General features: G+C 34.0%; 2 protein-coding genes across 6 annotated transcripts; one reads left to right on the top strand and one right to left on the bottom strand.

Moving 5' to 3' along the window:
• Window positions 1-19,494, top strand: LOC128176085 (coiled-coil domain-containing protein 112-like). 5 transcript variants are annotated; one of them, XM_052842148.1, is made up of 10 exons: window positions 295-309; window positions 1,357-1,443; window positions 10,486-10,669; window positions 12,458-12,544; window positions 13,348-13,497; window positions 14,355-14,495; window positions 14,636-14,731; window positions 15,172-15,321; window positions 17,546-17,635; window positions 19,065-19,494. In XM_052842148.1, exons 3-10 carry the CDS (start codon window positions 10,514-10,516, stop codon window positions 19,233-19,235), a joined length of 1,041 nt encoding a protein of 346 aa, XP_052698108.1. In that variant the 5' UTR covers window positions 295-309; window positions 1,357-1,443; window positions 10,486-10,513; the 3' UTR covers window positions 19,236-19,494. The 5 variants fall into 5 exon arrangements, with proteins under 5 accessions (XP_052698109.1, XP_052698110.1, XP_052698111.1 ...); XM_052842149.1 differs by lacking the exon at window positions 1,357-1,443 and having other exon boundaries at window positions 1-309; XM_052842150.1 differs by lacking the exon at window positions 10,486-10,669 and having other exon boundaries at window positions 1-309.
• Window positions 19,495-19,968: 474 nt separating this feature from the next.
• On the bottom strand, window positions 19,969-23,795 carry LOC128176082 (uncharacterized). Its single transcript, XM_052842143.1, has 2 exons — window positions 23,663-23,795; window positions 19,969-21,835 (listed from the first exon to the last, which is right to left on the bottom strand). Exon 2 carries the CDS (start codon window positions 21,817-21,819, stop codon window positions 20,146-20,148), a length of 1,674 nt encoding a protein of 557 aa, XP_052698103.1. The 5' UTR covers window positions 21,820-21,835; window positions 23,663-23,795; the 3' UTR covers window positions 19,969-20,145.
• Between the last annotated feature and the right edge of the window lie 4,044 nt (window positions 23,796-27,839).

The following is a 27,839-nucleotide window of genomic DNA, read 5'->3' as shown; positions in this document are numbered from 1 at the left end:
CTCACGTGTTTATACACTAGCACGGAATGCAGACCCCCAAAAAGCGATCTCTGTCACATTTCGTATGAGATCGTCAGAGATAGGGTGCATCTCAAACTCATAAATGATTGTATCTCATAAGATTATTCTCATAGAACAATTCAAAGACTTGTCGTAGCATGACTGGGGCATTTCCGAGTGATTTATCATTGGAAAACTTTGAAATCATACAGTTTTGGTATCAAATGGTGTTCATTTTGTGGTGTGCTAAAAAGTGAACGAGTTTGTGTCGATATGTTTACTGGATTTCATGAACTCTTAAAGAGACAGGTAAGCTTTCATTTTCGTTTTCTCGATGTATATAAACACCTTAGTTTCAAGAAAGCGCCATGTTTTAGTAGAGAAAATTGCGTAAATGAAATTTATAGTATAGTATATACATCTAATAAGTCGTTTTCTCTCTCTCTCTCTCTCTCTCTCTCTCTCTCTCTCTCTTTCTCTCTTTCTCTCTCACACTCTCTCTCTGATATTAAAACATTTTGATTGATCTTTTTACAACATTTTCAATTATCTATAAGCACTTGCTACAATTCATGAGCCAAAAACACTTCTGATAATCGATATCACGTTCAATGCAATGTAAACAATTAATTTGATTGAACATAGCTCATGCCTTAAATTTAATTCTCTTCTAACAAATTAATAATAAATTACAATTATTTCCAACCAACCATCCATTTTTTTTTTGTGTCTGGATAGATTTATTCTCTCTCTCTCTCTCTCTCTCTCTCTCTCTCTCTCTCTCTCTCTCTCTCTCTCTCTCTTACACTGCAAGAGGCCCTCTCCCACGCACCTGAACAAAACTTGCATGAATGCTTAATGTTGTAAAAATGGGAAAGCTAACTTGCTGTGTGATCTTTGAAAGCGGAATACGAAATTATTGCATTATGACAGCAGTGCCCGAATAACATCGTACACAAAGTCACGACATTTTTGTGTATTTACAATAATCTCTTCCTTATTGATAATCATGGAAGAAAATCATCCCCCAAGCCACTTGAATATTCTCGGTGATGAGCAAACCTTCATATACCGTGAATGAGGTATATCTCTATTTGACGGCCAGTTAGGCGAAATCATACAGGATAGAGAGAAAAAGTGAATGAAAGATGATTTCTTGATTTCTAGCGGCGGAAGTGTAAATTTCATTGATTGACTAGATTATATTTATCTGACAATGATGTATGGACTTTTTATAATCCTTTATGGCACATTTTTCCTAAATTGTAGAGGTTTTTATTATTTATGAATATAATTCATTGTATAAATCGATATTCTTTGACTCTGCATATCATTGAAAGTGTCTTATTTTTGTAGAGAGAATCAAATTCAGTGACATCAGACTTTGGTACCGGAAATAAATTTATTATTCGGTCATGGCAAATGCAGTTGTTGCGGTCAAAGGTATGGGTTTTTTTTTCTTACGGAAGATTTTTCCAAAGATACTTGTTATTTCTTACTGTAAGTTTTATTTTTAATTTTCTTTTTAGATAAGAAAAGAATTATTTTTAATGTATCGTCTACAGGCTTCAATCTTGTAAATTTTATATTTATTTACCTATATGAGTTTGGGTGCAATATCCTAAAAAGAAATTGTCGACTATGATATATTATGAACATTTCTACAGTAGTATTTTGTTTAATTTTTTTTTTATATGAAGGATACCAAAATGTGAAATGAGCAAAGTATTTGAATACCGCATACATAGCTCTAGGTCGATCTGTAGCTCACGGTATGAAAAAATGTCGGATGGACTCCCAGGGAGCTACAGACCTGCAGCTACCGCGTACCTTGAACGAAATATAAAATGCAAAAGTACTTTAAGCTTTATTGTCCTCCCTTTACCATTGCTGCATAGACTACAGTATTGATTATAATAGTTAACGCATTGTCACAAATTTATGTGGAAGAATTGAAATCGATAAAAATCACTTGATGTAGATTCACTGCATAGGTATAAAAAACTAGATCTTTTTCAGTAGGGATTATCTAGGGATTATCAATAATTAAAGGGCGTTTACGATCTGCATAACGACTGTCAAGTGACATTTCTAAGAAAAACTTATAATGGAAATATACATTGCACTTATCATTGTGTTAGAAACTGGAGAGAGAGAGAGAGAGAGAGAGAGAGAGAGAGAGAGAGAGAGAGAGACGAACAGACCTTGCATGCGGGTGTAAACATGCAGAATCATTACGATTTCACTAAATACATATCGCAGCGAAACTTGATGAAAATCTTAAAATGAGCTTCTTTGCATAAAACAAATTCGTACTCATTCATCATTATTTCCCTTCCACTTTAAGCTTTACAGCGTATTAATATCGTTATATAGAAACAAATTTAAGTTCTTCAAAACAATGCCATACAAAGGACAATAAAATAATCAGTCTTTAAATTAATAATTTATTCTAACATCTTCGCTTGCAAAGAGTTTTTTTTTTGGGGGGGGGGGGTCCAAAACTGCCCTGAACAGAGTGGATCTTGACTTTCAATGACAAATCTGGTTTGTCAACAAATTTTTTCCATTATTACTTATTAGGTTTGTTACTGACTGTTTAAAGAAATTTGTGGGGTCGGTAAAGTCCATAGAAGGCGAGGCGGAGCCGGTCGGTAAAGTCCATAGAAGGCGAGGCTCCGCCTCGCCTTCTATGGACTTTACCGACCCCACAAATTTCTTTAAACAGTCAGTAACAAACCTAATAAGTGTTTTGTTTTGTCGAGGACCTAAAGTTTGATATGTAAACAAACGTTTGTGTAGAAAATCAGTTCAAATAACGTTACGTCCGCCATGTTGCGCTATAAATTTTGACGCTTGCCTTTTAAAGAAATTTGTAAGGCAGCCACGTGACGCGTTTCATCCAATGACGTCGCGACATTCTAGTCCGAGGCAAAACAAATACATTATATATAGGCATTTCCAAGAGAAACACCTTATCTTTCTTGCCCAACTTTGAGCTTTATTGCTACAAGTAATTTTACCCGATAAAGCACCTGAATAAAAATATTCCATTGAGTCCACGTTCATTTACAATGAAATAGAACAAAAAGATTCTGTTATTAAAGGTCGTTTATTCAATGAACCAAATTTGTATTGTTTAAATTGAAAACAATAAATCAAACAAGATAAAATCATTGATTAAGGTACTTCACTACACCGAGACTTATACTTTTTAAGACACTACGTCACAAGATGGCGATTTAAATGCTTTGTTAATCTGTTTGTATCAATCGATTCAGATGTATATCGTCATAGCTCAGTGGTTAAAGTATCAGGCTTGTGAACCGCAGGTAATGAGTTCGAATCCAACTGGGGCTTTTGTTCATGTTTACTGAATGACATTTTTGAAAATAGCATTTTTTATCTAAAATTGTACATTTTTTCGCCTCTTTGATATTTATAATTGTCATCCATCATTCTTTCTATCATAATCAAGTAAATTTCTGCTGATTTGAGAAACTATTTCAAGGGGTAGTGAGGTACCTTAAACGACAATTTACTCTATCGAAACCTCGATTTCAAGTGTCTTCGTGTAGAATTATTGGGTATTTTAAAGGAAGTACGAAAATTAAATATATCTCCATTTCTTATGATGTAACCTTTACAGACAACTTTCTATGGATCCGGCTCGTCTGAGCTTCTTCTGCTATGTGTACTTTTGATTCTCAGTAAGCTGAATAGTTTACTGTCTTCCCGTAATTGCTGTTGTACATGTGGAACCTTGTAGCATATCGGTAGCAGAAACCACTGAAGATGATTATGGCTTTATGTGATGCTGCAAAATGCACTAAATTTTTAAATATATTGGATGTATGACTTCCAACTGTACCGCTATTCACTACAATCATCATATACGAATATAGTACTTAGTGGAATCCAAGGGTCTAGTCATGCGTATATATACGCACAGTGCATATTTGCCCCGTAGCTCTATATATATTGTCCAATTCTATCTCACAATTAAGTCGATCTCTGATAGATTATTTCGTCGCAGACGTGATTTTTTTTTTCATACTCTGCAGCTGAATGTCTTTTCTTTACATTATATGTATATACAGAGGTTGATGACAGTGTCATAGGGGGTGGAGGGGGGGCTCTATATAGCTGATGGGGAAAAATAAAGGTTACATAAGTAAATTGCTGCTTTATTGACTCCATAAATCACGCCAAACAGCGATTGACGCTCCGATGGGAACCGAAAAAAATACTCGTTTTGTTCATGACAAGCACACACCACAAGCGCTTTGAACTGATGTTAATTGCCGGATTTTTTTTCTTCGTCGCCCATTTGGATTTTAACATCTGTACTTATTGTAAAAAGGGTAAGTCTGTTCGAGTGAATTACCGGAGTGATACCATGTTTTGCGTAATTAAAGCAGGGACGGACCACCGTGACGCCAAAAGTTTCCGACAGACTCCCATCTTACTTGCATATTGATCAAAGAAGGGATATTTACTAGACAAACACAGCAGAGACCATGTTTATTCAAGAGAAGCTGTCGTGACTAATGAGACGTTAAGCCGTAGAATGTATTTTGGGATGGTGGTGGTGGTGGTGGTGGAGGGGGATAAGTGGTGGTGGTGATGATAGGGTAAGTGGTGGTGGTGATGAGGGGGTAAGTGGTGGTTGTGGTTGGGGGAATAAGTGATGGTGGTTGTTGGGCGTCAGTGGTGGTGGTAATGAGGGGGTAAATGGTGGTGGGGTGGGGTAAGTGGTGGTGGTGGTGATGGGGGTAAGTGGTTTGGTGGGGTAAGTAGTGGTGGTGGTGGGGGGGGGGGGGGGTAAGTGATGGGGGGGGGGTAGTGGGGATGTGATGGTTTGGATGGGTGCTTTCAAATATGCAACAAACAGTAACACCAAATTCCAATATCACCATACCAAATGCTAGGAATAAAATCAAAACAATACAGACAAAAAAATTAAAACATTTTTACATGTTTTTTAAATAGCGAAAGAGAAAGAATGAATAAATTGATTGAAATCTCGATATAGTACTTGAGATGTAAATAAGGTCCTCGTGCAAAAGATAAGGTGATATTAGAAACGAAGGAATATAAACGAACGATGGTTTTTTAAATTAAGGAATAAGGAATCATTGAGTATTTTGAAGTGATAATTTTGGTCGGGACGTGATCAAATCCAATAAAGCACCTAAGATTTGATCACGTCCGACCGAAATGATCACCTCATGATATTCAAATAATTATTCCTTTTTACTTATATTTATATAATTTTCAGCAAATGTACGATTTAATATTTGAATGAAAATAAACAATTTCCGCTTGCGCCCCAATTATACATCATTTGAATTTATTGGACTGTATATATATAGTACAAAATCGTTACCGTGTCTTACATCACAAGCATAGACACTGAAAAATGAATATATTATAACATCACCATATATAGAAACAAAAACATATGGAAAGAAATACACAAGAAAATAACATGCATGTTTACGGATTATATTAGACCACAAATGATTGGTTTCTGATTTCAATGTCGATTAGTCCGCGCGTCTGACCGGAAATGTTATATAAAATGTTCCTTCATAACACGATCGCATGTACAACAAAATAACGTTCAATATTTATATAATTTTAACTCTTTTGCAGCAATACTTCCTCTTGTCAGAAAATTGACATTGTTTAATCATGACATTGAGAGAAAAATAAGTGAAAAATAAAATTTCAGGCCAAACTGCAAATCAGTTTGACAAAGCTTTCAAACTGATGTTTCTATTTCAAGATTCCTTTTTTTTTTTTTTTAAATAAAAGCAGTTTTTACAATCTCTCATCAAGAAAAAGAACCTTTTCAAAATGAGTAGCAAAGAACATGGAAAAATAAGATACACTTTTACATTTAAATCATTGGGCATACATTTGTGCTATATGAAACTGAAATGATGCTGCTTTTATGAGATAATGAAAGTATGCGTTTTGAAAAATTTCCAATGTGTCAGTAGTTTTTTTTTCGAATACACTCAGACTTTTACGATTCTCAAATTCTCCTATAGCCAAACAATATCAATAATCATAACAATATTTTACAAATTCACAACGAGAGAGAGAGAGAGAGAGAGAGAGAGAGAGAGAGAGAGAGAGAGAGAGAGAGTCGTCTGCGTTCGATACACACAATGACGGATTAAGAAGTATTACAGAAACTATGTTGTTCCATAATTGCCTTGGCGTTATAGGATCAGCAGTTAGCGATATTGACAAAACCTTGTAGCTGTGCAATAATACTTTATCCAACGGGGAAAAAATCTTAATAATGCATAATAAAACAATGCTATATGTTGAGAAAAATCTATAGATACGTCGTTTATATGCTAACGATGTTTCTGTAACAGGTTACCGTGCTCTCTCTCTCTCTCTCTCTCTCTCTCTCTCTCTCTCTCTCTCTCTGAGACAGTAAAAAATTCCAATTTTTGCTATGGATTTCATTTTCACATTTGAATGCAACATGTCAATGCAACAAATCCATTTCATATTTTAATCGGCTGCACTATATTATTTGAAGTCATCATTCATTTCTGGTGGATTTTTTTTGTATATTGGTTTCTATCGAAGAATGGTCTTTTGTAGAGGAAAACGCTAATCAAATAGTTCTGTAAGGTATCAATTCCACAAGGGATTTCATTTTACTGACAAAGACGCTTTTATTTATTTTACAATCTCACCATAATTATAATTATTAATCGTTTGAATTATTAGCTTCCTGTAGGTTCCATTTATTCCATGAAAGAAATAAAAGTATTTCCCATGCAGCCATGTATATTTAAACAAGCATTATGCAAGAGACAACGCGCGGAAGAATAATGTTACTTGCACTATCTGTTAATTTTGTTTAGGATGTGATCAATAGCTAAACGAAACGGGACTCTGGGTTTTACAAACCATTGTCAGTTAAATTGGAATCCATTATAAGAAAGGAATAAGTTTAACCTTCGAAGCGAGGAAATCAATCTGTCAAATTTTGATATCATTGGTTTCTTTGCAGATGAAGGCTGTTAATGCAGAGCTATACAATTTCATGCTCAGACACTTGAAATCAGATTCCCTTAATTTGGAGAGAGAGAGAGAGCGTGTGTATGTGTGTGTTTACTTATTTTTAATCGCAATAAGTCGTAAACGAGGTTCCTTGGTGATCCATTGAAGATTACTGTATAGTTTGTTAATAAGAGTTACATCCCTTTGCACAGTAGCATTGTTGTTCTTTTGTGTGTGTGTGTGTGTGGGGGGGGGGGGTAGGTATTGTTGCTCGGATCAAAATTATAATCTACCTTTTCCCTAAATTGATGAATTTGGAACATTAGGAATATCATTATCGACATATGAACGAATTGATGACGAGATGGATGCTTACTGAAATCTATTTAGAGATAGGAAGCATGGAAAGTAAAACGACATGTCGTCAGATGTCACTGTGGTCTTGATATTCTATGGCGTTAAAAATTATGAAGGAAAAGATTGTCGTGACCATAATTTTTCATCATGGTTTTTTTTTTTTTTTAGCAGAAACCATCTGATGCTTTCATAATTATTAAAACTTCAGTAATGACACATGCATTGTAACTATTATCCAAAAAAAAATTCTATCTGTATTTTGTTATTCGAAGTTTTGTTCATTCATTTTCTTAAAAAATATAACATTAATTGCGGGGATAAATGATTCATGTTAGATAACACGCCAAGCCCTTCGGGCTTTATGGGGTTTGATCACGTGACCAACCCGTATTTATATCCCGATATACATAAAAAAAATGATACCTTATTTCTTAAAGAAAATGAATAAATAAAACTTCGTATAACAAAATACAGATACGTTTATTTTTTATGCCTAAATTTTGTTTTCATTACGATATCTAAATACATGTAGGTGTTTTTCAGCACAAGTCGGTTAGTTTTTGCACATAGAAAAAGTAGTGACCTAGATTATTCATGCGCTACTTTGACCTCTTGACCCATAATGATGTTATGCAGGAATAACAGCGGATTGCGCAAACAGTGTTATATAAGGGAAAACATTTGCAATTGTAAATATTGTTCTATACATATTTGGAAGAAAAGCAAAATTATACCGCTTGACTTTCAAAAAGGACTTCTTAAGATCCAACTGAACTGAACAATAGATCTATATATTGTTATGGAGAACCTTAAAATATATGACATACAAACCAAACAAGGATTCGTAAACATAGTTAATGAAATAGATGCCTGTCTTTTGTATTCCGAAATGAAATTAAATGAGAGAGAGAGGTATAATTTTTTTATTGATTCTATTTAAGTAAACAATATTAAAATCGTGTTTAAAGATACAAGAAATAAAATCATTTATTACTTAAATAATAAATTTCGTTTAAAAACCAATACAAACATATCTTTGGCCTTTTCTTTTCAATCTCCGTATTTTGTAAAACTAATTAACGTTGACACGATGACGTCCACTTACGCATCCATTTAAAGTTTTAAAAAGTCATCTTAAAAAAAATCATTTTATATGATCAATAATCTATATTATTAATCGTAAATTGTATTACTCATGACTGATGTGGCAATATGTGGAAATCTAAAAGTTAAAATTCGCTGCATTTTACTATGCTGCACAAAATATAGCGCAATATTGTGAAATCATTAAAATTCGTGGTGGCTCAATTTTCGTGGTATTCGTGGTTACTCCTTGCACATGAATTTACACTCCCCAACGAAATCTAATTATAACAGATTTGTTTTACCCACTTAAACTGAAAACTGACTCATCCACGAAATTACATCCCTAAGAAAACGCAAAAAAAAAACAACCACAAGCCACGAAAATTGGACCCCGCGAAATTAAATGATTCCACAGTATCTAGGAGAGGTGACTGGTCGACCCGCAGTCCGAATTTTCCTGAAAAGCTTCAGATCAGAAGCTATATGAAAACTCGAGTCGGCTATTTTTAGGATAAAGACAGTGTATCCAAGGAAAAGTGTTGATAATAAAATACGAAGCTTAGCTGGATGATAAATACTTTATAACCACTCCATTTCCTTCGAAATATAATTTTCGTTTCTGGCTGAAAGTCGAAACGTATTACTGCAAAGTACAAAAAGGGCAATGTTCTCTTATAAGAGAAGAATGAAATTATTTAGATCGGAATAGCTCGTTGTTATCGCTTATTACTTTTTGGGGACCAATTTGTCTGAATGTAAATAGAAGAAACTGTTCAGCTTTGTACAAATAAACGATGTACGTGTTTATAAAATGCGTTTAACTTGCAACATCCTTCCCTGCACTACAAAATAATAAGTACTTACATGTAATTTTTACCTACTTACTCACTTGTTTACTTACTTACTTACATGTGAATACTTGGCCCTCTTCGTGCTGGTCAGCACAAAAAGCTTTCACCAGAGATTTCCACTTTGGTCTGACTGGAGTCCATCTACTTTCAATACATGAAGATTATAATGTGGTAGAGTCAAAGAAAAGTGCGAAATTATTGCATGATGGCAGCCCATCCGAAACACCAAGCACGCTGTAGACTGTCGCATATACTTCAAAAGGAAATTATTAATGGTTCAGCGTCAAAGGAAAAATTTGAAAAATTATTAGCAAAGAGCGCAGAATTTACCATTTTGTTCTCTGGTTTAAGGCGGAATTTTAAGTATTTATATATTTAACTACATGTACTTGTTTATGGGATTTCCATTACTGCTCTCTCTCTCTCTCTCTCTCTCTCTCTCTCTCTCTCTCGTTAGTCCTTAAGAAATATTCACATCACGCTGACATTTAATTTTATTGCGATGCTAAGAAAAACATAACCCATATTGCCTGTAAACAAAAGAAAACAAGAAAAAAGAAATCTGGTGGGAATATAGCGCTAGAGTTTTATGTTTGTTTTTAAATTCGCAAATCAAGGAAATAAAAAAGAAAAGAACTTCATTGTGTCTTTTTACAGGTCGGTGGAATGATTAAAGAAGTGCACGCATTGTAAGATTTTATAGTGTTCAAGTGGGGATCAGCTGCTGAATAACTATGTAACTAATGTTCTCAATCGAGCGCACTTCCGATGATTGAAAACCAAGTATGTGAACATTCACTAACTGATTCTGTTAGTAAATGTACACAAAAGCTGGTCGTAGAGAAATACCAGCCCCTAAACGAAAATGGGGGTGGGTGGGTGGGTAGGTCATACTCATCCGAAAAAGCCGTCATACACCAATCGTCGAATTCCTAATCCGTGTTGGGGGGGGGGGGGGGGTACCTAAAATTATACTACAAGTATTATCTTCATACCATTATTTAAACACACTTTTTTCATAAACAAATGTACTCTAAAAATGTTTCATCAATATTTTTTTTTTATCACTGACAGGAGAAACATCGTGAATCATTAAACAACATTCTTGACTCACTCAGTATGTTGTCTTATCATATGCATGTAATCTTTTTGCAAGATATGAAGAGTTGATCAGAGATGAAAGAATGACATATCTGGATATACAGGCCATGGAAAGAAAGTTTGATGCATGGAGTCAGCTGGCGGAAAAACCGGACAACAAATCCAGGATCCGTGCTGCTCCTCTAGCCAGCGCTAGAGACATCACTAAAGATTTACCCCCACAAGTCGCAGCCTTCGAGGTAATGAGAGAAATGTTTATCAATGTATCCAAAGTTGTGTATACATTTACATGATTTTTAACAACAAAAGAAACCCAACAGCTTGTAGAATTATTGTACATGAAACAATAGCAGTCGGTTATGTTTTGTTGAATTCTTGGAAGAAAAGAAGAAAACTCGTAAATTTCAGAAATGAAAGTTTTCCTCTAGCTAGAATTGAACCCACAACCTCTAGCTTTGTATTTGACCCCTGAGATATGTCACCTTTTAATAGTTGGTTGCCAATGGAAACGTTTTATTATGTATAGTAAGTCCACAGTGGGTTAATGATTGTAGGACTTGATCCCTTTAGGCGTCCATCTTTGATACCCAAAGTAGAGTCCCAGACAATACCTATATCAGGAAATGTAATTGAAAATTGATGGTGGTAGATTGTTTACAACCGCTTTAATGTTAGGTGGCAGGGGACAGTTTTTTTTTTATACAATTCATTGTAGCCAAGGGATGCATGTCTTCGGAACTCTGTAACTAGAATTTCCTCAGTTCCCATTCAGCACAAATACCTTTAATTCACTCTTTATAAGGCCAATCACCAATTTCTGAAGAAAATTACTAATCAAAACCCGTAAAATTCTTTACATACTGGTTTTTATGAGATTTTGACCCTTTCCTATTTTGCTAATTTTTCATGATTTTTCAGCTTTTTAGACCCCCCCCCCAGCTAATTCCCTGCAGAGGGTTGACCTTCCGTACCGCGTTCATGTTGCACTATCACATGTCAGAAACTTACCGGTGTATAGTTTACAATGTCCCATCCACCTACTTTTCGTGTTATTTTACCTCCCGTCTGTAACTTGCAATTTCACAGTGTAAAGTCAGTACAACAGTCACAGCCGCAGGTTTCGCATTTTACTTCTGATTCTCATGTACCTAACATAAGGGGCCTACATATTGCATATCAATTTCAACAACAGACACCCCTCTAACTAATGATAATCATTAAAAATCATTTCATGAATTTTAGCAACACTCATAAGCCTTCAAGTACAGCAACTCTCAATTTTACAAAAATATGGACCAGATACTTTTTCCGAAACTGTCCCTTGCTACCTTAGGACAAAACGAGACAGTAAACTTGAGGGTTTCAATGTTCAGATGTTCATCACATACTATCGAAGTTGACAGAAATGGAAACCATGAAACAGAAGCATTTATTTACAATATACAAGCTGCACACTGTTGAAAACTCGATTGCTGGCAAGAGAGTTGCTGGTTGTTGGCTCTTGAAGTTTCTCTTATTTCACATTGTTCGATGTTGGACAGACAAAAAGTATTAGCTTTGAAGTACCTTTTCTTTTTTCAATTGGATGTATTGGATAAGTTTGGAGTATAATTTTTTTTGGCATTGAAAGTTACCCACGACAGTTGAATCAATTAAGAAGCAGTAACCTAATTAAAACAAATGACTATATAGATTTAAAAAAAGGGTTTTTTGTGCCCTAAAATTTTTCCCATTTAATCAATATTTGATGCATTTAGTGTAAGGATTGTTATTATGATCATTATTTCAAACATCATAGCAATTGTTAATTGATATTATTTTAAACACATGTATGAGATCTCATCTTGTAAAAATATATTTTTTTCACAGCAGTTATAATTAAGGCATAACCAAAATGTTAACATTCTTTGCCCCAATAATTGAAATAAAAAATACTAAAGAAAAAAGTACATTTCACCAAAAAAATGGACATTACAACTAAAGTTTTTATAATTTGTAATAGCTGATTTAAATGTGAAATATTTCAGAAATTTCTGGAGGAGACTGGTGGAATAAGAGGTGGGTGGGATGAGTATGACCACGGGACATTCCTCAAGTTCAAGAACAGATACAAGGTACTTAAAGCTTTTATAGAATGATTGATTTGTATATATATATATATACACTAAGTATTTTCTCCACTATTTCTTAAGCAAATCGATTGTGATTCATAGCGCTTTAGATATGGACAGGGCTGAAATCTACGTAATCCAGTTCTCGATCAACAACCTACCAGTATTAAAAATGCATGGACTGCACAAAATATTATGCTGATGTCAGACTCAATTTTCATAAGAAGAATTAGCTATTTCTTCTATTTTACATACTTCTTAAAAGTTGCCAATCTGTAAAACCATAACCTAGTATTTGTTAATTTACCTAAATACTGTAATTTTGTACTCTCTCCAAAAAACAGAAGGGGGGGGGGGGAGGGCAGTTCCTTCAAAATTCAATTTCCTTTTATGTATTTATAAGAAAAATGTCTATTGTGCAGACGTTATGTTCCTTTGTTTAATCCCAAAAAGTGAGGTTACTGGTAGTTAGCTACAAGCTCCTCATTTATATGTAAACAACACATTTAAGGTGAGCTACAAATATAAGTACCAGTAGTCATTGATTAGACTACTTTGTTGTCTTTTTCTGCAAATAGATAGAAAATATCCACATTTAATTACTGTTGTTTTTTATAGCCAAAATAAGTCAAACAAGCTCTTTAATATTTGCCTTACAAAAAAAACTCAGTTTGAATCTGAGTTCAAATACCATTTAAAGCAATTTGCTATTTGCTATAAATGATGAGAAACATATATTAACCAAATATGTAAAGAAGACTTGTGTCCTGCATGGGTTGTTTATTGATTAATTTGTACAATTTTAGGGAAAGATTATTTTCATAAAGCATGCACTGGTAGCCATACCCACCAAAACAGAGGAAGAAATCAGAGACCACGAAGAATGGTACCAGACATATTTATCCATGAATGAGAAAAAGAAGGAGAGTATTAAGAAATGGAGGGAAAAGAAAGAGGTGTAACAATCTCGTTATTGTTTTTCAAATGAAATAACAGTTTCTGAACAAGCAAAATTTTCATATCATCTTGCCAAGTTAGCTAAACCTGCTGTGGATAAGTACAGATAAGTACATGTAATTGTAAAGAAAGCTATTGGTTTGAATAAGTATACATGTATTTTTATGCCCCACTTCGAAGAAGGGAGGGCATATTGCTTTGATGCTGTCCGTCTGATTGTCAGTGTTGGTCGGTCCAACCAGTTTTTGTTCATTTTCTTCACAGAGGTTGCATGTACTGAAAATAAGATTTGGTATATAGATTCATCTTAACAATATCAAGGTCTAGTTTGGTTTTGGGTACGATCGAGCGATTTTCGACAGATTTATGCCCATTGGACTTAGAAAAATTCCATTTATTTTCAGTTTCCGTTAATTTTCTTTGCAGTGGTTGCATGAACTGAAATGAAACTCAGTATTCAGATTTATCATAACAATATCTAGGTCAGATTTGATTTTGGGTACGATCGAACAATTTTTGGCAGAGTTATGCTCCATTGACTTGGAAAAATTCCATTTGTTTGCACTTTTCATTCATTTTCTTCACAGAGGTGTCCAAGGGAGGGAGGCATGTAAAGTGTTCCAGTGTTTCACAAACATCTGTTGTTAATTTAAACATTACAATATTATTTTTTCTGGTTTTTAGTGATGCGTCGGCAAGCTGTGTTTGCTATTAATGCTTATACCGATTTCCAACAGTTATAAATAAATCGGGATGGACAGCAATTATGAATTATTTTGACCTTTTTTTATTGCCTTTAAACTTACTGAAAAATGTTAAGTTTCAGTATTTTTTAACTACTTTGATTTTTCTTTAGGGTGAAAAGGAAGAGGTGCTAAGTAAAGTAGAATCAGAATTAGCAGAGGATCAACAGAGAGAGGAGCAAAAACAGCAAAGGTTAAAGGAACAAATCCAAGAGGAGAAAAGACAGAGATTTAGTCAGCTTAATGCTTGGAAGGTACGAAAAGTAGCAACATGAAAAACAAAACGTGATATTCAAAATATTTTTGATGAGAACACATTGGATAAATGTGTTTGCATGTTGATAAAGTTCTTTCTTGTGTGATTCATATGTTTTAATTAAATATGGGATTCCAGGTCCAGAAGGAATTAGAAAGAGCTCAGGCAGAGGAAAAGAAACTACGGGAAGCGTTAGACAAAGCACAGAAAGAAGAAGATATGAAGAAAGAAAAGGTATAATCCTATTTTGTATTATTCTACCACTGACTGACATTGAAGTGTTGGACATTGGGGGTTATTTCTCATACAATGGCTCATGTACTGTATATAGGGAAATATTTGAAAATAAACCTGTATATTGTATCCTTTGTAAAAATTTTCAGTTAACAAAATATTCAACCCCGTTTTATTTTTAATTCATACATATACCCTTTATTTGGGTGTGACAAAGGGACCCTTTCTAATTGGATATAAATCAAGATAAAAATATCCAAGTTTTACTACATGAAGTTGAGTAACAGAACCATGTTACATTTTTTCAAAATTCTAAGGACCTCGACTGGTGATATGAAGACAGTTAATTGTTGTGCTTGATATCTTTGAATATGAGTCTGTGGAATTAAAACAAGTATGATTTAGTGACAGTGCTTTCCATGAAATGCTAATTTTTACAGGCCGAGTTGAAACAGAAAGTAGAAAACTACAAGAAAGAGAGGGAGGAGGAAGAGAAATTTTTAGAGGAACAAAAGAAGGTTTGGGAAGAAGAGGAAAAGGAAAGGCACAGACAGAATTCTGCCCGAGAGATCCACCGATTTAGGGACAGGGTAAATTAAGAAGGCATGGTGATCAACATATTAAACATCAGATCTGCCTTAAACTTTGACTTATGATATTAAGGTGGAATAACACATCGTCACAAAATGGCTGACCTCTTATCGAAACGACATTTTGTTTTATTAAAAAGATTTTATCGACGGCAACATATAACTTACCTCATAGCCGAGTGGATAAAGTGTCGGGCCTGTGACCCGTACATACCGAGTTTGAATCCCGCAGGGGCTTTTGTTGTTATTTACTGAATTCAATTTGATATTTTTAGATATTAATTTTTTATCCCCAATTTGCAAATTTTTCGCTTATTTGACATATGTATAGTTTACCGGTATTTATCCTTATATCTTTCATAATCAAATAATTTACAGTTAATTTGAGTGACTTTTCCAGGTGTGTTATTCCACCTTAATGCCTTATATAGTCATTTGGTAAAGACAAATCCAAATACTGTATACAGGGTTATTTTCGCCCCATGTTACTTTCGCCCTTCTACATTTGCAAATGGTTTCATCACGTCTTGAATTCGCTGAGATTGTTGTGTTTAAATATAGATGATTTGGAACATTGGAATTTGCCCAGTCTTAAATTAGCCCACAGACAACATGAGCGAAAGGGGAGTGAATATAATAATGAAGTATATTGTGGGGGCACAGGCGGTGTTTGCATGTTGAAAATTATGTAAAAATGTTAATTATTTCATTATAAATACAATATTTTGAAATTAATGTGAATTTACGGTAAGTAATATAGAAATTCTTTGAGTTTTCTTATGAAGTAATCAGCTTCAGTCAGTGCATGATCAAATTTTCCATAAAGCTCTTCGGGCTTATATTGGATTTGATCACTCCTTTACCATGTTTTCTGTAGTTGATCTTCTCATAGCAGTGAATGAATGATTGTTTATTCTTAATTACTTGTCGGCCATAAGTTGCAGGTGTGTAAGATAAGATGTAATGATTACGAAGGGTTTATGTAGGCGTGTGCTGATAATGGAGATAGGAAAACTAAAACACGTATGGTGTGTGCATATTTTAAAGCCTCGCTCAGCTTTAATAGATTTTATTGTCTTACTGCAAATGGAAAAAGACAATGAATAGAGAGACAAATCATGCTATAGCAATGTTTATCATATATTTGGTAGCAGCTTTTAGCTGACCTGATCTAAAAGCTCAAGTGAGTTTTTCTGATCACTTTTTCTTGCCATCCGTCTGTCTGTCGGTCCAAAAACTTTTTATGTTTGTGGCCTCTTCTCCAGAACCACTTGACAATTTTCAATCAAACTTGGCACAAAGCATTTTTGGTTAAAGGGGAATCAAGTTTGTGAACAGCCATACTTCCTTTTCAAGGGAAGATAAAGAAAACAATTAATGAAAATTAGTTGATGTATTTTTATCAATTTTCGTCTTAAAATCCAATTGATCAGAAAAGCTCAAATTTGTATTTAAGCAATATCAGGCAGTGTAGATTCAAGTTTGTTTGAATCATTATTTACTGCGGTAGGGTAGGGCCACAATGGGGGGGGGGTCAAGTTGTTAGATGGGAATTAAAGAGAAAATCTTTAAAAGTATTCTTCTAAAAAACTAAATGAATATGTCAGACAAGCTGTAACTTGTGTGGAAGCATCCTCAGGTTGTGTAGATTCAAGTTTGTTCAAGTCATGATTCATGGGGTAGTATGGGGCAACAATTAGGAAGGTGTGTTGATTTTTTTTACATGGGAAAGTTGATTATTCTCAAAAACCTAAATGTTATGATATACTGTATTATGTAAAGCAAGCATCTTGACATTTGTTGATTCTTTATTGTTTAGACTGTAGCCACTGGACAATTCTTGGCCCATACAAGGGGTTCAAAGTGTTTGATGGGTTTATATTATTATGAACATTTGTTTAAGATTTTCTTGAGAACTGCAATGCTCAGTATGTGACATGACTATAAAAGCATTCAGTTACAAAAAGAATCTTTTTTTACACGATCTATTTTACGATATTGTCTATGTATTTTGTATATGACTCTGTATTAAAAGCTGATATTTTCTTATGGCTATGGTTGCTCAGGTGAGCGATGTGGCCCACAGGCCTCTTGTTTAGAAAAGTAATTATGGTTGATAATTGTAACACCAAGCCATTTTTTTATTATCTTTTCAGGTTAATAGGCAGGAAAGGAAAATGATTTTTTGGAACCAAATTTCATGATGTTTTTATTGATTTTGTAGGACCAACGTAAAATACAAGAGAAGCTTGCAAAGGAGAAGGAAAAGGAAAATGAGAAAATACAGAAACGGCTAGACAGATTAAGAGAACAGGTGTCAATATGTACTGTGTAATATTATAGTTAGTTATGATAGTTCACCTGCATGATTGTTCACTTTTTCGGTCACCTGAGTAAACTCAGGTAACCCATTGCTATCCGTTTTCGTCCGCCGTCGTCCGTCGTGTGTTAACAATTTTACATATTTAACATCTTCTTAAAAACTACAAGGCTAATCGTTACCATTTTGTGAAATTCGTGGCTCTACCACCCCCGGGGCACCACAGGTGGGGCCAAATATGCAAGAAAATGCCAAATTTTCAAAAATCATCTTCTCTTCTCCCATACATGTGAGGAAAAAACTGGTTGCATGGTTATGATATATCCTTGAAGCCCCCTTACAAAATTGTGAAATTCATGGTCCCTGGGTCAGGGGTTCAGGCTCTAGGGTAGGGCCAATATGGCCATATTGTTAAAATGTATTAAATGTTCGAAAATCCTCTTCTCTACACCCATATACATTTGTTAATAACTAAATGCATGATTATGATGTCCATGAAGCCCTCTACCAAAATTATGAAATTCATGACCCCTGTGTCAGGGGTTCAGGCTCTAGGGTTAGGTCAATATGGCCATATAGTGAAAATGTATTAAATCTTAGAAAATCTTCTTCTCTACTCCCACACATGTGGGCAAAAAACTGAATACATGGCTATGTATCCACTAACTCCTCTACCTAAATTGTGAAATTCATGGCCCCTGGGTCAGGGGTTCAGGGGGGGGGGTGAGGGTGCGGCAATATGGCAATATAGTGTTAAGGCATATAATGTTTAAAAATCTTATTCTCTATTCTCACACATCTGTATGAAAAACTGACCTATAATTATGTTTTTTTTCAGGAAGTCCTGAACTATAATTTTAAATTTCATGTCCCCTGGAGTGTGTGTTTTGACTCTAGGACATTGTCAAATGGATGTATAGGTGTTAATGCATATAATGTTTAAAAATTATCATCTTTACTCCCAAACACCTGAAAGGAAAGCTGAATTCATGATTTTGTAGACCAGATCTTTACGTTTTTCTCCAAAATTATAGGATTCATAGTTCTTTTTGTAAGATTTCAGGCAAGGAGGTGGTCATCATTACAAATTTATAATTTTTCTACTCCATATTGAAACCTAATTAAATGCATATATGAGACCCCTCGACAAGTTTGTTTATGGGTTATATGCTACTCAGGTGACCGTTATGGCCTATTGGCCTCTTGTTAAAAATTTCATTTTACCCAGATTTAGCAGGGTGTATGGATATGAACACCCAGCTTGTTAATCAATCAGAACTTGTCTTACAAGCCACTTGGAGAATAAAAGGTTTTACTCCAGTAAGAGTTGGTGCTAGAAAACACCAAGTAACAAAAAAAGAATAAAAAAGTGTGCTATTATTTTATTGTCTGATGTTTGCTGACATTTGATGATGTTCTTCAGGTTGATATTGAGGTTGATCGCGATCCTAGCAGACTGTTGAAACCCACAGCAGAATGGACATCTAGACTAAAGGACAAGGGACCATCAGGGTCAGGACCCGTCATACAAATGCCACACAGGTATATACTTCATAGCTCATATAAGGTGTATATTTGCGTAAATATGATTTGAGGGTAAAATCAAGTATAAAGATGTGCATAAAAATGGTTTTTTTATGAAATTAAAATTAAGTATTACGATATGCATTAGAATTTGTAATTACAAATGACACTTGGATTACGATGCATAACATTGGCCATTAAAACCGATACTAGATCGAAGTATGACTGTACGATGCAGGTGAGGAATTACTTGACATCACTTATAAATAAGTACTTTAATTTACAAACATGGTGATGATGAAGAGTCCATACTTCTTAGAAACTGGGGGGGGGGGGGGAATATAAAATAATTGATCTAGTTTACAGTGAGAAAGGACAATGAATAAAGCAAAAACGTGGTCTCGCCTGTTTTCAAAAAAACTAATAGCTTTATCACAAATTAGGTCTGGTATGCATTGATTACAAAATCAGGGATGGATGTGGGGGTTTTTTTTTGTTCAAAATGTAAACGTTAGCTCTGTATTCCAATTTTAGATTGCTTTTCCATATTCTACTAGAGTGTTAGAGATTTGGTCTAACAATCCCATTTGAGAAATGATGCCATTTTCACATACCGCTAGTTGTTGAACACTTGGCAAAGGAACAGTTGCTATCTGTATTCTTTTTTTTGGAGGGGGGTTGTATTTGTATTTGTTGTATTTGTTATAGATTTTTTATATTGGTGATAAATTTTATTTCTTTTTTCTTTTGACAGGGCTATCCCTTCCTGGCGCCAGGGAATGACATAACACCAAATAAAAAATAAATTATACTTTGTGCATTATTCATGAATACCAAAATAAAATTTAAAAATAAAATATATATTTTTATATCTTTGGATTTTGTCATTAACTTAATTTTTGAAACTTTTTTGTCCGATTGCTTAAATCTCGTTTAATTTCACGAACTATAGGAAATTGTTAAACAACACTGATGTGCCTTCATTCTTCTAAGTATTTGATTCTTTTGGCGATTCCGGTGTTACACTCTCCCACCATCATCTCACCGTCACCAAGGATACACACGGCCCGTGGATTTTTTATTCCTCCTTCAGGAATGATGTACCTCAGGAATCGTCCGTCTCTGTCCAGCATGTGAATCTTGTTACCGAGAAAATCTGTAACGATGACGTGACCGACAGAATCAGTGGTTACCGTAGAAGATTTAACACCCGAGTACGAGTACCGGAATATGCCTAATCTATCGACAACAATGACTGCTTTTTTCCCCGAGTCAGTTACAATGATGTCCCCATTGACATTCTCAGTGATGTATACCACCTCTTTGTACAGTGGTTGACACTGTGAGTCGTACTGGATTTCCTGGAGCGCGGTACCGGTACTGCTGTATCGGACGACTTTGTTCTGGTCGTCTTTACCGAGACAGACCAGTAGATCACCGGACGCGGCGCTTGAAACGCCGTATGGCATCCAGTCCCCGGTAGTGAACATCGTCACCACAGTGTCGGTGTCAGATATCATTATCACGGACTTATTTGGTGGGTCAGTATACACTACTTGTTTGTTGTACATACATAAGTACAGACAAGAATTGATGCCAGTAATATTGACGGTGTGGTGGAGGTGTCCCTGGAGATCAAACAACTTAAGTTCTCTGCTCTCTCCTCCCATCCACACCTTGTTATCCTCGGTAACGGCCATGTCATACAGACGAGATTTAGACTTTTCACTAGCAGGGAACCCAGTGTCTATAACAGAAGTAACTGTTGGTACATCTAATATTCTTCTACCCGGTAAATCATTTTCTTTGAATTTATTTTCGAAGACCGACCTGTGTTCCTGTGTTTTTGTAACGTATCCGAAATAAGTTTGTAAATAATTTGGATCTATTTTGCATTCATAAAATGTCGGAAATGAATACTGTGAGAACTCTTTCAAGGTCTCTTGTTTTTCAATCATTGGCTTGAATCTTTGTATTTCTATGGCGTTTTTTGATTTATGTAATTCGATCACTGTTTTGTTTATTTCATCTACTTTCTCAATCATTTCTTCAAATTCTTTCTTTTGTTTTTGTAGTTCAACCTCGTGTTCCTCTTGCATGTCATCAAGTTCCTGGTGAAGTTTCTTCACGGTCTCCTCGATCTGTTCGTGCCACTCTTCTCCCCGTGCTGTAACTTCATCTTTTCTCTTTTTGTAATTCAAGGGTAACCATGACAGCTGTTTTGTCGTATGATTCAGAATTTTTTCTAAATCCTGTTTGGACGACTGAAGTCTTTCGTTTTCCTTTGCAATAACATTTAAAAGTTGTTCAGTTTTACCTTGTCTATTAAGTTCTTTGATTTTATCGGACAGCTCTGAAATTTCGTGTGTCTTGTGTGTGATAGAAACACAAAGGAAGCATATTGGACCATCGCACGTTTTACAATAAGCGGAACAATCGTTAAGGGGATGGGACTCACACAGGCATGTGTTTTCATCCTCCCTGCTGGTAAAATACACGACGTCATGACCTGTTTTAGATTTCAAGCGTACGTGAACTGGAATGCAAGAGTCACAGAGATTGACTCCACATCGTCTGCAGAAAAAGGACACTGGTTTCTGACACAGATCACACTCGACGAAATGTTGGCCTTGGGTTGACTCTTCGGATGCCATTTATAGATTGTGAAACCTACAATTTATATAATTAAATAATATAAATATTTTACAGAGAATATTCTCAATTTATAGAAATTTAATATACATGAACGATAAACTAGTCATGTTTAGAATTAAATTATTATATAAATATACATACTAGCAGTTTCATTATGCGGGTGTAAATATTTGCTATTTAGTGATTTCATTTATGTCGGGCCTTTTCCCCAAGCGATTTTTGAATTGATGATTATAAAAACAAATCAAATACATTTATGTGAAATGAAACTGTATAATTAAGGAATATAGCACAATGAGACAGAGTTAAAACTATCAAAGAAACAATCATACTTAGGTACCATCGAATGTAACGAAAAAGCTTTTACACGTCCTGTGCGCGTGGTGTGCGTTTTCGAAACATAGGACAGTCGACTTCAAACAAAGGATCTAATTTTAGCGCGGTTTTATTTCTTGTTCGATTTACAAAGAAACTTTTTCCAATTGTTGTACTTTTATATCAATCGTTATACAAATAAAAATGAAAATAAGGATAGGTTATTTCAACTTGGTCACTATTATGAACATTGATCAATCGTTCAATTAGTAGTATGATTGCCAAACACGGACTGAAAAACAAAATGCAGGGCTTTGCTTTGATGTGATAAACACATCAAACTTCGCAATCTTCGCAACAGGTATAGTTCATAGGTGCTTTAGGACAGGACTTACCCCCCATCTTCTTCCATCCCACCCCACCCTAGGTATCTAAACCCACGGAACTTTACTCATTTTTTTCAATAACTTATCCTTCTATGACATATTTGAAATCTAATTTATACATTCATTGCACAAAGAAGATGGGTGGATAAGGCGTGTAAAATGCCCATACGCGGTCGGACAGGCTACTAAAAAATTAAAGTATCAACAAATCTGATGGGTTTTTTTTAAAATCATTTAAAACAATATATATTTAACGAATCATTGATTTGTAACCTGTAGGTATGTTCAATACTTGGAATATGTTGACTCAAACAGGCGTATACGTATCAAAACCTGCAAATATTGTCATTTTTTAGAACTTCAGGCATTTTCTTTTATAGAGTGGGTCTGTGCTCCATATTTTTCCTCATAGTCTAATTAAGGTCTAATGGAAAACAAACCGATTTCAATCAACAAAAACGTGGAGAGATGACCCACTATACATTAAAAATATCAATTTGTATCCCAACAACTGAACGTATTGAAGAAGTAATACAAGTCCGGTAATTCGTGACCTTAGTCACACATAATATTTAAAAAGCTGCATTTGTTGTGTCTGAAATGGCTCAGTGGTTAGAGTACCTGGCATAAGCTAACCGTATATATTTAGGGTTTTTATGTTACGGGTTCGATACCACCAAAATTTCCGACAATATTTTTTTTTCTTATTTTTTGTTAAATATATTAAAAACTGACTATAGTGAGAGATTTTGCTTTTGCAAAGTTGTATTATAATATATTTGAATAGATTTAATTGGGGAAAAATAAATTTAAAATTGTATTTCACTACTAAACCGAATGGGCATTTGCGCCATCTTATTCCCCCATCTTCTTTCTTAAAACACACATTTTGAAGAAAAAAATCATATCTCCTCTATATATAGAATAAGGGTTCTTTCTGGCTGACTACGGAACAACATCGGTCTGTTAAAGTAAAAAAGGACAAAGAAAAGCCGATCTTTACAAATATTTTCTCAATACTGTAAATGCGATCAAGAGAAAGAAGAAATGTCCTATTGTAAAGAAAAAAATTGAAGAAGACTTTCAAATCATCTTTTTGATAGTGACAGCTGTTATTAAAGTTATCAATAATTTTACAAACCTTAACGATGGAAAGTTTTATTTCGTTTGACATCTATCCGACCATGTTTCCTTGATGCATCTGATCATGTGGGCTATACACCAGAAGTTATATCTGAATCACGGGGGCTCTTATGGGCTAATTATTTTCATACTTAATTATTTAAATTTTAATTGATTACACAATTAATTTATATCTATAAACAGATATTAAAACTTAAAAGGAAATATGATGTAATTGCATAACACTGAACGTTTATATAATTCACATAAACTGCTCCCACTGTGTACCTCGGAAATCCTTTCAACAAAAGTTTCAGCTTACACTAGTATGATAATATCCTTTTTATGCAGCTATTTGTGATTATAAAAATCAAGTGTACGTCACATCAAGGGCTAAATGGGTCGTTTTAATGTTTATAATTTACGTTATTCTATCATAAAATTGTATAAAAATTATAAATTATTATTATCTTATTTTCATAATTATCATGATGAAGATGTAATTTACAATTGCCCGCTCGCCCGAGGTACGGGCGACACAATATTCGAAAGACACTTGCCCGGTGGGCGTCTATTATTTCTATACTAAATGTCATTGCACCACAGTTTTTGTGTTTTACCCATTTCTATGAAAATGAAATGAATAAAAGTATATATCATAAAGCTACATAAGCTAGTAATTTTAACAAAACAGGTACTTCTATAATTTAAATTATTAACCTAGGTGACGTACATATCTATGTGTGTCTTAATTTGCATTGCGTAATTTGCTTCTGCGATTATGTAATCTGTACATTTCACCCCACCCTCAACCTTGACCAAAGCAAGGTTCCAACTCGATTTCTATTTTTTAAATTAACTCCATCGTATAGGGTTTTTATTTTATTTTTCAAGCATCAAGTTGTTGTTTTATTATCTATTAAACGGAAAATATACTCTTGACAATTTTTATTTTGTCGGAAAAATTGAAGGTTCCAAGCTTAGTTCCTGTGAATAACATGGACCTTATTTGAACCACCTTAAAGAGTCCGGTCCTGAACCCTTATTGGAGCAAACATATAATACCATACATCTGATTATATATATGGTGTAATATATATGGTGTATAAATATCACTGACTATCGCTGATTGAGGTTCTGGAAATCCACTGTATATATACATGTATGTATATATTTTATTGATAACACTTAGATACAGTTTTACTTTAAAATAGGGGTTTCATTTGTATGACTTTCAAAACTTGGAGTTCAATACTTTAAGGTATTCAACATACAAGGACCAAATTTTGTACCTAATAAATGAGTGGTCCAATATCTTAAATCATTGTATTATTTTGAAGGTGTTATCAAATAAAAATTCACCAATAAAGAAATTTTTTAAAATTTTGATTATTGTCTAATGAATTGCACCTTGAATTTTACATTGAAGTCTATGGGCAGCGCATGTTTTATTCAGAAATTGTAAGAAGTAACTTGAATTTCAAACAGATAATGTTTGTAAAAATATGCATAAACTCTGTCCTTTTTTAAATCTAATTTACTACAGATATTTTGAAAAAAATGAACTTTTCTAAGTTCATCAAGGAAATGTAACACTCTCAAAAAAGTAGTTTAAGGTGCAAAGATCTGGCTTTTTAGATGTAGTCAGTCATGTTGATTTGGTTTATTTTCCTTTCATCGTTATCTTGCAGAAAATATTTAACTACATGTAAATTAAAATGATTTAAAATTGTTCATTATCCCTTCATTGTACATTGAATCCTTACCTAGGGTCGAGCCATGTTTGGTTGATTTTTTTTTTGTTAGAGACAGATGGACGCACGAGAAATAATACTAAGAAAAGCTGAATTAAGTTTTTAGCTCAGCTGAGCTATAGGGCATGAAAATACATAACATATAGACAAGACAGCCTTTCAGCATCGGAGGAGTTTCAACAACAAAAAAAGAGTTGGACTTTTTTAATTAAAAAAAATTGGAGTTATGTTCGAGAAAAAAAAAACAAGGGGAAAACAGATCCATGTACTAGAACATATATTTACATCAACAATTTTTTCAGACATATTGATGAAGGTTATAAACTTTAAAATAATATGTCTGTACTTGACACTATAAAACAATCACTGATGCATTACACTTAGATGAAAGGAGGAAGACAAGTTTAAGTTTTCAACCAGAAATAACCACTAAGTGGCTTAGTTTTAGACCATGTTTTTCTTCCGGAATTAAAAACTTCCTTAGAGGAGGTTTCCCGTTTAGAAATCAGACACATAATCTGTAAATATACAAAAATAAATTTCACCTACAGTGCACATCAGATAAGAGCATATATTACAGATTGTCAAAATTTGATAACCGCGTACTTGCTAAATCACTAAACATCTAATAAAATGATGTTGTTTTGTATCATCATGATTGACTCTAATTTTCACAAAAATGACCAACATCGAAATAATTATACAAAAAAGAAATCCTCACATCTGTAGCAAGACTTTAATAAGAGGAGGACGACAAGTGTATGTTTCAACCAGATGTGCCCACTTAGTGACTTAGTTTTTGACCATGTTTTTCTTCCAGAATTAAAAACTTCCTTAAAGGAGGTTTCCCGTTTAGAAATCAGACACAAAATCTCTAAATATACAAAAATAAATTTCACTTACAGTGCACAGCGGATGAGAGCATATATTACAGATTGTCAAAATTTGATAATCACGTGCTTGCTAAATCATAAAAATCTAATGAAAAATAAAATGATGTTGTTTTTGTATCATTGTGGGTGACTTATTTTCACAAAAATGACAATTATTTGATAAATTATACAAAATTGAATCCTCACATCTGTAGTCTATATTCTGTCATGACAAATAAATAATAATGTTTTTAAAATATGTTAAAAATCTAATCTGTTATAAATGAGATTTGTATAGTCAGTTTTTTACTGTATTCTGCCACAGCACTTAAGCATTGGATGTTTATTTCTGGATGTCGTCGGTCCTATTACACACCAAGGTTGTGCAGACAAATTGACGGCGTTAGCGCGGTAGATGTACATGTATGATGAATTGTCTGCACAGTCTTGGTGTGTTATAGAAGCGACGACATCTAAAAATAAGCATTCAATGCTCATATTTATATTCTTATTGATGTTTATTTGTATGAAGTATTTGTGTATCGTTGCTTTTAAGCTATTATATACGCTTGTAGTCAGGGATATGAAACATACATGGAACCTCCATATTAACGCTATTTAGTTCGCTTCCGCGGTTAAAAATATAGTTCCAGAAACTTTGTCGAGAAAAGTTTTTTTTAATTATTAAAATATAGATTTGATTAAACAATTATTTTTCATAAGTACATATCAAATTAAATGTAAGTTTGAACGTTTCGTTTAGTCTTACAATAATAAATATATTCAAAACGCATGATATGACGTGTATATTTTGTGCTCATGTGCCGTGAAAAGAAAAGTGTATTAACAGGAAGTTGAACGTCGCAGATTTCCAATGCAAACACAGGGGGAAATGTACACTGCATGTAAATATTAATATCGATTTTTTTAAAAGTAGATATATAGATGGATATTTGGTTTTGATATTAGCTGAATACTCAGCACGCACTTCAACCCTGCCATTGTTTAAAGTTTAATTGGCGTTATAAAGAAAAAAAAATGGAAAAAAATAACACATATTTGGTATTTCAGTTTTAAGAATGAATCACATCAAGTTAGAATTCAGAATTCAACTTGAAAATGGTGTGTTATTTCTTCGAATTTAAATTAAATTGTTTTATCGCTTCTACTTTTTAATATGTAACGAAAAACTATTTCTTAAAAATAATCAGAATAGGTCTAACCAGAGTCAGAAAATACCGATAAATTTCATTTTACGTGTATTTTCTATATTAAAACGTTCATAAGATTCACCTTTTGGGTACAGAAACTATTATATCTTAAAAAAAAAATAAAAGCTACAGAAAAGATTTTAGATGCTGATGAAGGGTTGCTGATTAGTTTAAACAATATTTATTCATTATAGATTCAAGTACATTTACATGATGATAAATTACAATTGTAAGATCGGGAAACAAGCCATAGGGCTTATATTAATCCCTCTCTTGCAGGTTGCTGATTGATCAGATAAAAGGTTAGCTCTTTTTGACAAACAAAACAAAGTTGACAAAAGCATTGTAGTTTATCAAAA

This window comes from Crassostrea angulata, chromosome 3 (assembly GCF_025612915.1).
Source record: "Crassostrea angulata isolate pt1a10 chromosome 3, ASM2561291v2, whole genome shotgun sequence".
NCBI lineage: Eukaryota > Metazoa > Mollusca > Bivalvia > Ostreida > Ostreidae > Magallana > Magallana angulata.
Note: the sequence above shows the minus strand (reverse complement) of the source record. Positions and strands in the feature narration are given on the sequence as shown.